This window comes from Acromyrmex echinatior, chromosome 15 (genome assembly GCF_024713525.1).
Source record: "Acromyrmex echinatior isolate Ae372 chromosome 15, ASM2471352v2, whole genome shotgun sequence".
Taxonomy (NCBI): Eukaryota; Metazoa; Arthropoda; class Insecta; order Hymenoptera; family Formicidae; genus Acromyrmex; species Acromyrmex echinatior.
In genome coordinates, this window is record NC_141866.1 from 9867372 (window position 1) to 9879305 (window position 11934).

Below are 11934 nucleotides of genomic sequence, written 5' to 3' on the forward strand. Positions count from 1 at the left end.
CAGTTGTCAGATAAATGCCTATGGTATCCTGCTGATAGCACACATGCTGACGGAATTGGAATGTTTGAACGATTTGAATCTAGATGACAATCCGAATCCGCAGGAAAATTATTACCTGCTTTGCGCACCGGCAAAAAAGTGCATCGCGAATTTCAATAAAATCCCGTCCAATATATTGGGTCATCTAAAAAGTATCCGCGGTTTTTTGTCACTAGATGGTGTTGATGGTCGACACATCTAGTGACAAAAAACCGCGGATACTTTTTAGATGACCCAATAATTCTTGCTTCATTTATAAATTATATGAAAAAATGCATGTTCCAGTTTACACTATCTATCACTGAGGATGTGTAAATTATCCGATAACGGTATACAAAAAATCGCAAACGAGTTGAAGTATCAGGATCCACCAAACGAGCCAAAATTGATCGCTCTCAATGTGGCGGATAACGATATTACAGACATTGGTGCCGAGTATATCGCTGAGATGCTTCGAACTAATCGGTTATGTACTTTTCAAATGTTTCTCAGATTTCCAGTTTGATGGAAATTCACATTAATCTGTCCCTGCGCAAAAGTAGCTTTAATAAAATGTAACGTTCGCTACATGTTCGTAGATCTTTGCAGAGCGTGGTGTTAACTGGAAACAAGATACAAGATGACGGCGCTTCACTGATACTTCAGGAACTTGTCATGTATATTTTTGACAGTAGCGATTAAATTAGACAAATTTCTTAATTTAGGCCGCTATCTTTAATGATATGACGCGATAGGTCCTCTTTGACTCACGAAGAAATCGTCGGCCTTAGACGTCGCAGATTTATCAAGCTGGAGAGCAAGGTTGATAGATCATCTCGCCGTTATTTTATTTGTTAATAAATTAATGATTATTATTATTATTATTACAGTTGGACAGTCGAGATACTCAAGAAAGGGAACAATGGAGAGAAAATGGAACACGGCAATATCGAAATATGCATCAAAATTCTAAAAGAATAAGTATGTTTAGCGCTTTCCTGCAATTTGTTTTAAAATTCGTTTCATGATAGTTTTCAAAATGCAGCGAGTCAAGATAGTTCATTAAAGATGGGAATGCCACTTAATTCTTCGTCGATATCGAACAGCTCTATTCAAGTATTTCTAATAGAATTTTTATTATTGTTCTTTAATACACCATTAATGTTCCGTAATGTATCATTAAGAAGTGTAAAATATAATAAAATATATTTATAGATCTCAAAAAAGCTTTCGGACAACGATATTGGTCATCCATTTACAAGAGAAACAATAGCAATAAACAACTGCGTGATAACTAGTGGAAATTTGAATTTGCAACATTTGAGTCTAAGTTGTAAGTTGCTTTTATATTATATTAGGTGTTGGAATTAATTCGTAGCGTTTTACAAGTGATGGGAAGTACTTTCATTAATGTATTTTTTAATGCTCATGTGAAATAAATAACATTCTTTCATTAAAAAACGCTACGAATTAATTCCAACACCTAATACATATACATATCGGCTGATTTCTAAGATACTAACAACTTATTACTACAAATCACGTATATCTAGTTAATCGCCTGACGAATAAAACGTTGAAGAAACTGGTGTTATGTCTGTACTATCAGAGTTATATGCTATTAGATGATTACACCAGAGGGTTGCTGCATGTATTTTTGGAGGTAATCTTTTTTTAAATCATATAAGGAGCAGATTTTCAATGCCAAATTTTGTCAAAAATTTTATTTTTTGGAATAGAAATGGCGTAGTGTTCAGTGTTGAAAGACTCATATTATAAGTTTAAGCTACTCTGAGATGTTCAGAAAGCATTTTTTCATCATTAATTTATATGACAAAAATATACATTTCGAAGTGCATTATGTTTTTTAACTAAAGACAAACAAAATGCATTTATTTAATATTTTTAGCAATTAATATTTCACATCCTACTGATTGGCATATTATTATTTTCTGTAAAGTACGTAATGTTGTTTTGTGTGCAGAGTTTCGTTCTTTCTCATTTCCTGAAAATTACAAATTTTGGACAAAACGCTTTTTGAAAATCTGCTCCTCATATGAAGTGCCAATATATTCAAGATATTTTTACTTTACAACTTTCTTGTCCTTGTGATTATATAGGGTAATGACATCGAGAAAGATGAAGACTGGATAATGTTTCAAGAACTTTTGCGTCGCAGACGACAGAAGGATCAAACGTTGCAAGATATGAACTTTAAAGACTTCAAAGATTCCATCGCATCGATTGAAAGCTTACGGAGCAGAATCAGTGTACGGTTAACTCAATGCAATAATTTCTCTTAATCGATTATTCTCTTTAACCTTCTTTATTTCTAATATTTTTCTATTTAAAATATTTTTAATCGACACTTCAAAAATCAGTATTAATTTATTTTTTTTAATTAATCATTTAATTCTATACAAAGATTATTTTACTTCAATTTTTTTAAGCGAAGATGTGCAAGTTACGTGAGTTAACATCACACATTGTTGTAGGAAGGTATTCGTTTATTTATTACAGTTTATTTATTTAGAGGAAATCAGTAAGAAAAAGAGATTGAAAGAATGGGTTGTATTGTGAATACTGCATAAAGAATGTTGTCTGCAATTTCATTCAGTCAGCCAGTGCTGACTTCGCATAACTTCTTCCAGCAAAATTATTATTTTAGAAATTCTTTTTTTCTACAGATTCGTGATTTTTCAACTGAGCTCATCACACGTGAGGAGTGGTATGATCAATGATGCAATTATTCGGAGATCTTATTGGATGAAAATCTTATCTTATCTCACAATGCTCAGTACACGATACCCTTTGTATCCGAGCATGAGCTCCGAGCATGAGCTACCACGAGACTGCATTGTCACTTTCGGTCGTTGCACTTCGTGAAAATGTTGCTTCACATCGCTACCGTTGCTATTCTCGTTAATATCGCTATTATAGAGCTAGATTCCTTTTACTCCCTTCCATCGAAGAAGAATTTGGATATGGATTTCTTATCAGAGGTAACAAGTCGCATCGACGTTACAATAACGAAGTACGATACAATATTGTAAAATCCATATCGCGCATTTATGTTGTATTTTACAGTTTTAGAAATCAATCATTTTTCTGTCAAGTTATTAAAATTGCAATCCATTCCGTGATTGCTACTTTCGTGTGTGTTCAATATTCGTGTGTAAGAGTAATAAAAGTAAAATAAAAGTGAAATATAAAATCGTGGAGTTAAGTAATTTGTATGTCGCGGCAGAATTAAAAAAAGTATTTTTTTATTAAATAATGTGCATGCAATAAAAGAATGATTTGATAAAATCAAAATAAAGTTCTACTCATGCTTTCTATTTGACTTTACATTAGGAATCAAATAATGTTTTGTATGGCGGAGATAATTCTAAATTTAAATAATCGCGCCAATCGATAACACTGACATCTAGTCGATATTCTATTTGTTGCGTCATCTTAAGCTGCATTTACAATGAAATTTTAAGGCGTAAAACTTTAAACCTTAAGCCGTAAAAAAATTGACTTATCATAATCGCTTTATTTTCTTCACATTCGACTATGGTCAATTTCTTATGTTTAAAAAATCTCATTGTAAACGCCGCTTTATGCTGCATAATTGTATCACATGTTATATAACCAGTACAAGAAACACTCCACGAGAAAATGCGCAAAAATGTGTGGTCGCAGACTTTTGGATCACTGGCTTTTTGTTTCTGATTTAGATTCTACGAAACAGAATGCGAACATATGTTTTACAGTTATCTTTGAAAAATAAATATTCCTTTATCGGGATATTCCTGATAAGGGATTAAGATGATGTGACATTAAGTAAGATGATCACGTGACCTCCACGTGAAGATTAAAGATGCCGACGCAAACTAGTGCAGAGTGTTCCGACTAGTTATATCGATTGTACTGTGTGCGTTAATGTTAAGTTCACCGTTTTCTTATGATCGAATCCATGACTCGCAAATCTCAAACGATCTCCGAGAGATTCGAAAAATACTTTTTTGAAAAATAGTCTTTCGTAATCTTCTTTCGTCTCGACATTCCGGGGCTACTATAAAACATACGAAATAATAATTCGGTCTTGGTGTAATTCTTATCGATAAAACTTATCTCTGAATTGAGTCGCGTGACGAAATCGACACGAAATCGACAATCCACCGGCGCAATGATGTTAGCCGGAAGTCACGTGTAATCCGGTTATCTGCGACTTTCAAAAATGTACGAAAACTTGTTCAAGAGTCCGCTGCACCGCGTATTCGTGTACGGCACGTTGAAACGAAGCGAGCCGAATCACAGCCTCATGAAGGACACCGCGAATGGCTACGCCAAGTTCCTAGGCCTCGGCAAAACAACGGTCCAGTATCCTTTGGTGATCGCCACGAAGTATAACATCCCGTTTCTGCTGAAAAAACCCAATACTGGCAACGTGAGTTGAAAAAGAACTTAGTAGTACAATTTATTGGCGCAATATTAATCTAATATACTCATACAATGTATGCTAATGTTTACGGTGTATTGTCAATGAATTGTGCTAGGGGAAGTCTTTGAATTGAATTGGTTTAAATCTTTCATTACCGTCCACTTTAATTATATCCTTACTGCTTGCGATTTTAATTTCAATTTAAAAAAGTTCTTATTTGTCCCAATCAGAAAATGATAATGGAATCGACATCGAATCGACGTTGATTCCATTATTATTTCTGATTGGAGTAATGCTACGTAATATCAATCGTAATAGAAGATTTCTTTTAAACAGTACGTGTTCGGAGAGATATACGATGTAGATTCCCAGATGTTGAAAAGATTGGACGCGTTGGAGGAACACCCACAGTTTTACGAACGAACGGAAGAAACAGTTTTGCTGGCGTCAGAGACTGCGCTTAAGCCTGGAAAAATCTTTGAGGAGGTAATGAACTTATCGACTTACGCATCCTGACGAAAATAAAAATCAGAGCGTAAATCGAAAGAGGAAATAGTGACTCAAGGCTAAACGAAACTTCTAAGAAGCGAAATTTGAAACAATGAAACATAAAAGAAGCATAAACACATCTTTTACGTTTTGTTATCTCAATTTTCACTTCTTAGAAGCTTTATTTGGGCTTCTGTCACTCTTCTTTTTATATTCAGCTTACACTCCGATTTTTATTTTTGCCAAAATACATACAGCAAGCATCTATATTTTTCTTCTGACGAACGCACTCCTTTCAGGTCAGCGAATCGACGAAAGCCTGGATATACTTTCTGCCAAAATTCAAGTCCTCTTTACTAGACGGTGCCATGTACGAATCTTACTCTAACAATGGAAGTCATGGGTTGAAGTATTGCGAGAAGTATGTTCGCGATCCATCCTATGATCACAGAAAAGAGGTGCTATAAATTATTGCCGGCAACTTTTGTCTCTTTGCAGCAACGAGGAGGCGGCGAGCCTCAATGACGTTCTTTGAATGTTCAATTGGGTGCGCAGTCATGACGAGCGCATTCTCATAATAGATACCGTTAATCCTTGTAAATTCGGGGAGTGACGGCAGAAAACAATGAGTAAAAGACTGTTTTGTATAATCCTACGCATAGTGGCATAAAGTTTTAAAGCTATGTTTTTAAGAGAAAGCAATTCCATCTCTTCTAGATAATTAGATAAAAATAATTTATATATATATATATATATATATATATATATATATATATATATACATATATGTATAACTTCATATTTGTGATACAACTGTATTAATTCTATATTTTGACTAAATAAAAAAATCGATTTTTTAATTTTACAATCTTTGTTTTTAAAAATAAAGTTGTAAAAAATACAAGATTCAAAAAATTTGTTGGTTTTTCACGCTTTTAAATGTGGCGCATATGCTGAGCAAAACGAAGATGTCGCATGAAGTGTCTGGAACGATGTATGTATGAATCTTTACAAATTTTTACAAGTTCCTTTTAACATTCCTTTACTCCTTTATCCCTTCCTTTTGAGAAAAATGAAACGTAGATAAAAATATATTTTATGTGGAAGGGGGGAGAAGGTCTGATATTCCCTTAACAACGTAATAATTCCATTCTTTTAAATTTTTGAGAAGAAAAAATTAAACGACAGTGATATATAAAATAAGATTTTGAAAATGAAGGAACGGAAGAAACATGGAAATATCTCGGTGTGATTGAATTTTATTAAATACGTCACGTACGCTCGCATCCCACACTTTCGCGCACTCTCACTTCCTGTCATTCTATCGCTCGCTCTCATGTAACAGTAGCGATAAAATTATTGTATCTCAACTATTCTGTAACAAAGGGCAGGCTAGTCCGCGTTGCCGCGACGATCAAAATTAATTCGAAACTGTCTCCAAGAGGCACCGGTATTGCGCGTTTTCGCCACGTTATTAAATTAAACTTCTCCTGGCGCTACAATTAATGCGATGTTAACTCCATTGCCGACGTATTTCCGATCTATGGATCGTGTTCATCAAAAGTCGATCGGCCAGATCGTTCGCGCACACAATTAAGTAATCGTATGCTGCGTTCGGGAATTGGTCGATACGATACGGCAAATTAAAAAAAAAAAATGCTCGGAGGCAGTACGTACGAGTTATCCTAAGAAATTTATTTATAAATAATCACATTTTATCACACGCTATACAAGAATTCTTATTATCTATCGTTTCCGTATGGCATTCCCCTCATTGCGTAAATAATACGCGTCACCCCGCCGAGGAGGATCCGCCAACAACGAGAAACCGTCTCCCAAGAAACGGAATCGATATTTATTTGCCGCATATTCTCTTTATCGTGAGAAAGAATTATCAACAAAAAGAGAATACAAATGTCAACAAAGGCGTACATAGGATTTCCATTTTATGTTTAACACGAGTGTATGCGTATGTCTTTCTCCCTCCTATTATTTTGTACACAACACCACTGCGACACGGTAGCTTGTGTTTTAGGTTTTTAATTAACTATTTTGCCCCTCGTTACTCTCACTCAAAGTTGCGTTCGTGTTATTTCTTCGTTACCCTTATTGATTCCGCACCGTTCGAAAGCCCAGCCCCACGAAATTTGATTAATAATATACATACAATATATATATTTATAGCTTAATTTATCTAGAAATTTTCGTTCGTTGACCCACGTTGCCATTTTGAGCGAAGCGACACTCTCCTTCAAAAATGGAGAGAAAGAGAGGAAGAGAAAGAAAGAGAGAGAGAGAGAGAGAGAGAGAGAGAGAGAGAGAGAGAGAGAGAGAGAGAGAAAGGATCCAAGAAGCATCTCGTGATCCTTCGAGACTTATTCAAAGATAGCTCTCACACAGAATCGCTCAGATTAATCGTGAATTTCGATCTCGACGTTATCGTGCCGATCTCGAAGCTTATCGTGTTCGGACATCAACGTGATCAGTCCTATTTACATCGATAATACTCAATGAGAAGGCATCGATCGTGGCAGTAATTATGCACGCTAAATTAAAAGTAGCACCGTATAAAAAAAAAAGAAAGTGCGAATATACATAAAATACCTTAACGAACGATACTTTTTCTTTAGACTACAATCCGCGCGTAACGATAACATATACTCGCGGTAACAACGTTGTTCCGATCCGACGTTGTTTCTTTTCCCTTTTTTTTTTTGAGGATTCGAACGTCGGAATCCATTCTTCTATCGTCCTGGCGCTTTCTTGGAAGCAGCATACTACACACTATGCTGATTACAAAATCAAATATAAAAATCGATTTCCAACCACGTTGTCTACACGGTATGAAAATAAGCTTGCGCACATGCGATATTCATTTCGAGTTAGTTACAAGGTCCATGAGCGCACGTGTGTGCAAATACCTAGGATCGACGATCCGTCCCGCGATCATTTCAGAATCGCCAACGAGAGAACCGGAATTAGCATCCTCGGAATTTCACGAAGTTGGGACGTGTGTACGTGCATACACGTTCTATAATATACACTGCGTCCTAGTCTAGAAAATAGATTTTCTCGATGAGGTTGGGCCACGAAGCAGGGAGGGGCGACGATGTGATATTGATTGCATGTTGTTTGATTCCATCGAGACAGGCATTTTCAGCTCTGATCTTGCGACAAGGCGCCGTACTTGTTGCCAAGCGAGAGCTTGGGTGTTTGAGCTTGCGATTCTGATACGTTGTACGATCTACTGCCACCTCGGTTGCGAACTTCCTCAAACGCTCCTTCCTCTCGTCGTCTGTAATTAAAAACACTCGTCATATATTTGAGCTCAATAACACTCCATTAGCAAAGCTAATGGAACATTATTATGAAAACTTTGCTGTCATCTTACCGTCTACCCCATGGACCGCTGCCATTATTTTGTTGCTGGGGCTTGGAGTTCAACGTAGGGAAGTATTCCTCGCTATTTATATCGGGTGCGACATTTCTCCCTCGTGGTCGCGGACTAGCGAATGTAGATTGATTTCGTAAGTGTGGTGCTTTGTAACTACTTCCAGTGGAGGCAGCGGCGGTGGCGGCGGCGGCAGCGGCAGCAGCAACAGGGGGTGCGGGCGGTGTCGGCACCACCTCCGGTGTTTCTGGTGGTAAATCCGGTTTTTTCCATGGTCCCGTGTACTTTGTACCACCCTCACCGGACTCGCCATCAGAACAGATTTCACAGGTACCCCTCTCGTCATCCGATTCTGCATCAACGCTATCATTTATTGTTAAATGTCCGATTTTTAAACCACTATAATCCTTTTTCTCTTCCTCGAATTCTTTCCATTCGTCTTCATCCTAAAAATAAAATACACTCGTGACATATTTTTGCTTCCTAATTTACCTCCAACTATCACTACAGCGATTCTTTTGCAAATCATGTAGTTCTCATACATATTATATCCGTGACTCATGATAAAAGCTACTTCGCAGCTCGTAATGCTTTCACATTTAACTTTTATATTAGAATTATTATAAAATTTTCAAGAAGATAATTTTGAAAAATTACGAGAATGTGTTCAATTAATTGTTACATTGCATATTTTGCTCCTTGTCAAGTATTTACGAAGAATCCAACATCCAACCCATTTTTCCTATTACAGAAAAGGAGGAGGAAAGGGGGCGGAAGGGGGGGAGGAAGCTCCAAAGAACACGTGTACGTGAAACAGCTGCCGAAAACGCGCGTGAGCGATCTGGCATATCCGATGATTACGTAAGGCATTTACGAGACATCCGAGGAACTTTCCGGGAACGTCGCGCGTCATCGCCGTCAGCTTTCCACGCGACCGTTCCCCCTTCGTGGGAACAAACATGGCAGCGCCGTGGCGTAGACACGAGGTTCCGGAATTCCGTGATAAAAAACGCGTGGACGGATCACCGTTCCCGTCGCTATCCCTGTCACCGCCTTACCTCGGTGTGCTGAGACTCCTCGCCTTCGGGATTCGTTGGCTTCTCCTTCGGTTTCGGCTTCTCAAGCCGTTTGCCCGTTTCTTCTAGTTTCTTGGCGACCTCGTCGGTAGTGGCGAATTTCTTGCCCTTGGCCTTCTTTCGATCTTTCTTGGCGAAAAAATCATCCAGATCTGCCATGGTGACGCGACGGAGTCCGGATGGCGTGGTGTTGGACGACCGGAGGGGCAGATGGATCTGCGACGCGTGAGAACGTGCGATTACGGACACGCTGAGAACACGCTTGATCACGGACTGATCGTGGTCGTGGTATCCGCTGCGCTCGTCCACATGGGCTTGCCTCCGCCGGAAATCGGCAGCGCCGACCTCGCCGACGCGCGAGTCAAGCGCGCGCCTGAACGTTCGAGAAGGAACAAATTGATTGCGCGAGCAAAGCGATTGAAAGTTCTCGCTGACTCGAAAAAAAATGAGGAAAACTCGTCTCGTGACGTTGCCGATATTTCGCGCAGGTCACAGGTCGTCTCTCCCCTCGATCGACGGAACGCAAAATCGCGCGGGTCGCGTGAGGCGCGTCGTCCGTCCAGCAAAAGATTGGACGCTCTGAACACGAGTGTTCCTAACCTAAAAACTACGCGTCTCGCTGCGCACAAGATGGACAACCAGTCTGTCTCTCGACACATTCGCGAGTCCAGCGTGAGGAACGCGTTCACGCCGATCAGTCGGCGACGCGAATTCTCACCAGTCGCACACCTCCGGTGAAAAAAACGTCCCGTGCGAGGCGCGCAAGAACGTAAAGGTTAATTGTTTCCCTTGTGTCATTACGGGGATAACAGGTAGCGCCAAACGTCACTTCCGGAATACGAATGATCGAATGGTCGAAACAGAACGCACTTGCGAACTGTGATTCTCTTTTTTAGAGAACAGAAATGCATTTGACAGAATGCAGAAAGATGTTACTTGTTTCTACGCTTGGAATATACATGTATTTCTTTTGTCAAGAATATCTTTTGAATGTTGGCGTAATACTTATTCCAAAAATAACTTTTGAGAATGATTTGTGTGAAATTAGAAAAATGACGGTACTTTCAAATGCATCGAACATTCAAAATTTGAAAATCTCCAGATGAGATAGAACTTTGAATTGTAGATCTGCAATTATATTAAGAGTTAAACTTTGTAGGACTTGAAGTTCAATCATGTTATAAGAGTGACTGTATTGTCTTTCTCTGTTCCAAAACATGATTATTACTCAGGAAAAAATATTTTATACGTAATTATATAAAGTTATGTAAAATTATATATAGTTATGTAAAAAATTGACATATTTTATATACAATTATCCCAGCAAACGAAAATGGATTGAAATGAATTGGAAATTTTCAATCGATCCGAATCCGTATTTTAAATCCATAAAAATGGATTGGATTCCATGTAAAAAAAATTACGTGTAAAAGTTTAAATAAATTAAAGTAATAATTACATGAACTTCTATAGTTATTATTTTAAATTTTTTATACACAAAATATACGTTAGCTATAAAATGAAGGAAACGTATATGAAATATATATAAAAGAGATTAAGAGATTAACTTGTTAAAAATAAGTAATTTATATATGTGTAAAATTTATTGTACATATTTACGTAATTATTTTTATATTTCTTTTAACTATTAAATGAAGTAGAATTCATGATATACTTTTATGATATAACTTTATTTTACTTAGTTGAATTAAAACAAAAAATTTCTTATTCTTAATTCTAAATAAAGTAGCATTTATGATGCATTTTTAAATAAAACGTTGAATTTTCTACTCACAATTTTGAATTGAATAGCATTTATAGCTCATTTTAAAAGAAAAACATTTTTTTATTCAATTGGATTAAAAAACTGGATTTCCTATTCAGAATTTTTAATTGAGCAGTATTCACGATGCATACACATAAAATACTATAATATTATTATATTTTTAAATTGAAAAGCATAGAAATATATCCATGCCATTCCTATAAATAAATAAAAATGCATTCAGGGTTGAAAAGGATTTATTTTAGCATAAATCCGTATTTCTGAAAATCTGAATATATTTTAATCCATTTCGATCCATTCTCGTTTGCTGAAATATATAAATATACATATATAAAATATGTTCATTTATATAACATTTTTTCCCGGGTATTTAGAAACTTCAGAATAATTTTGGATGATACAGTAACTTTCCATTTGATGATACAGTATCGTTCTATTTCTGTTACTTAATTTCTGACTGTCGAGAAAAATAAAATGATTATCGCTGTATTGTTCAATCTCTGATGAAAACAAAAATCGGAGCGTAAGTCAAATGTAATGGGAAAGTAAGAAGCGTAAACGAAATTTCTAGAAGGCGAAAATTGAAACATCAAAATGTAAATGCTTCTTTTATTGTTCCAATTTTCGCTTTCTAGAAAAAAAAGTTTCGTTTACGCTTCTTTGTTATGAGCCTTCTACAATAAACTGAATAAACCATTAGTCATAAATCAAAAGTCAAAAGCTAAAAATTGACGTACCACAGTCT

At 36.7% G+C, this 11934-nt stretch overlaps 3 protein-coding genes across 5 annotated transcripts; 2 read left to right on the plus strand and 1 right to left on the minus strand.

Annotated features, from left to right (window-relative positions):
* The first annotated feature begins 259 nt into the window (after positions 1–259).
* On the plus strand, positions 260–2799 carry LOC105145795 (uncharacterized). 2 transcript variants are annotated; one of them, XM_011055609.2, is made up of 7 exons: positions 260–504; positions 618–840; positions 909–1134; positions 1234–1351; positions 1572–1681; positions 2139–2288; positions 2706–2799. In XM_011055609.2, the coding sequence occupies exons 3-7, from the start codon at positions 1087–1089 to the stop codon at positions 2757–2759; spliced, it is 480 nt and encodes a 159-aa protein (XP_011053911.1). In that variant the 5' UTR covers positions 260–504; positions 618–840; positions 909–1086; the 3' UTR covers positions 2760–2799. The 2 variants fall into 2 exon arrangements, with proteins under 2 accessions (XP_011053911.1, XP_087270125.1); XM_087413999.1 differs by having other exon boundaries at positions 260–840.
* Positions 2800–2802: 3 nt separating this feature from the next.
* On the plus strand, positions 2803–5851 carry LOC105145796 (putative gamma-glutamylcyclotransferase CG2811). 2 transcript variants are annotated; one of them, XM_011055611.2, is made up of 5 exons: positions 2803–3020; positions 4265–4453; positions 4784–4933; positions 5236–5357; positions 5435–5851. In XM_011055611.2, exons 1-5 carry the CDS (start codon positions 2907–2909, stop codon positions 5469–5471), a joined length of 612 nt encoding a protein of 203 aa, XP_011053913.1. In that variant the 5' UTR covers positions 2803–2906; the 3' UTR covers positions 5472–5851. The 2 variants fall into 2 exon arrangements, with proteins under 2 accessions (XP_011053913.1, XP_011053912.1); XM_011055610.2 differs by having other exon boundaries at positions 2805–3020; positions 5236–5851.
* Positions 5852–6179: 328 nt separating this feature from the next.
* Positions 6180–10202, minus strand: LOC105145794 (protein CDV3 homolog). The gene is made up of 3 exons (XM_011055608.2): positions 9386–10202; positions 8328–8773; positions 6180–8231 (listed from the first exon to the last, which is right to left on the minus strand). Exons 1-3 carry the CDS (start codon positions 9560–9562, stop codon positions 8093–8095), a joined length of 762 nt encoding a protein of 253 aa, XP_011053910.1. The 5' UTR covers positions 9563–10202; the 3' UTR covers positions 6180–8092.
* Between the last annotated feature and the right edge of the window lie 1732 nt (positions 10203–11934).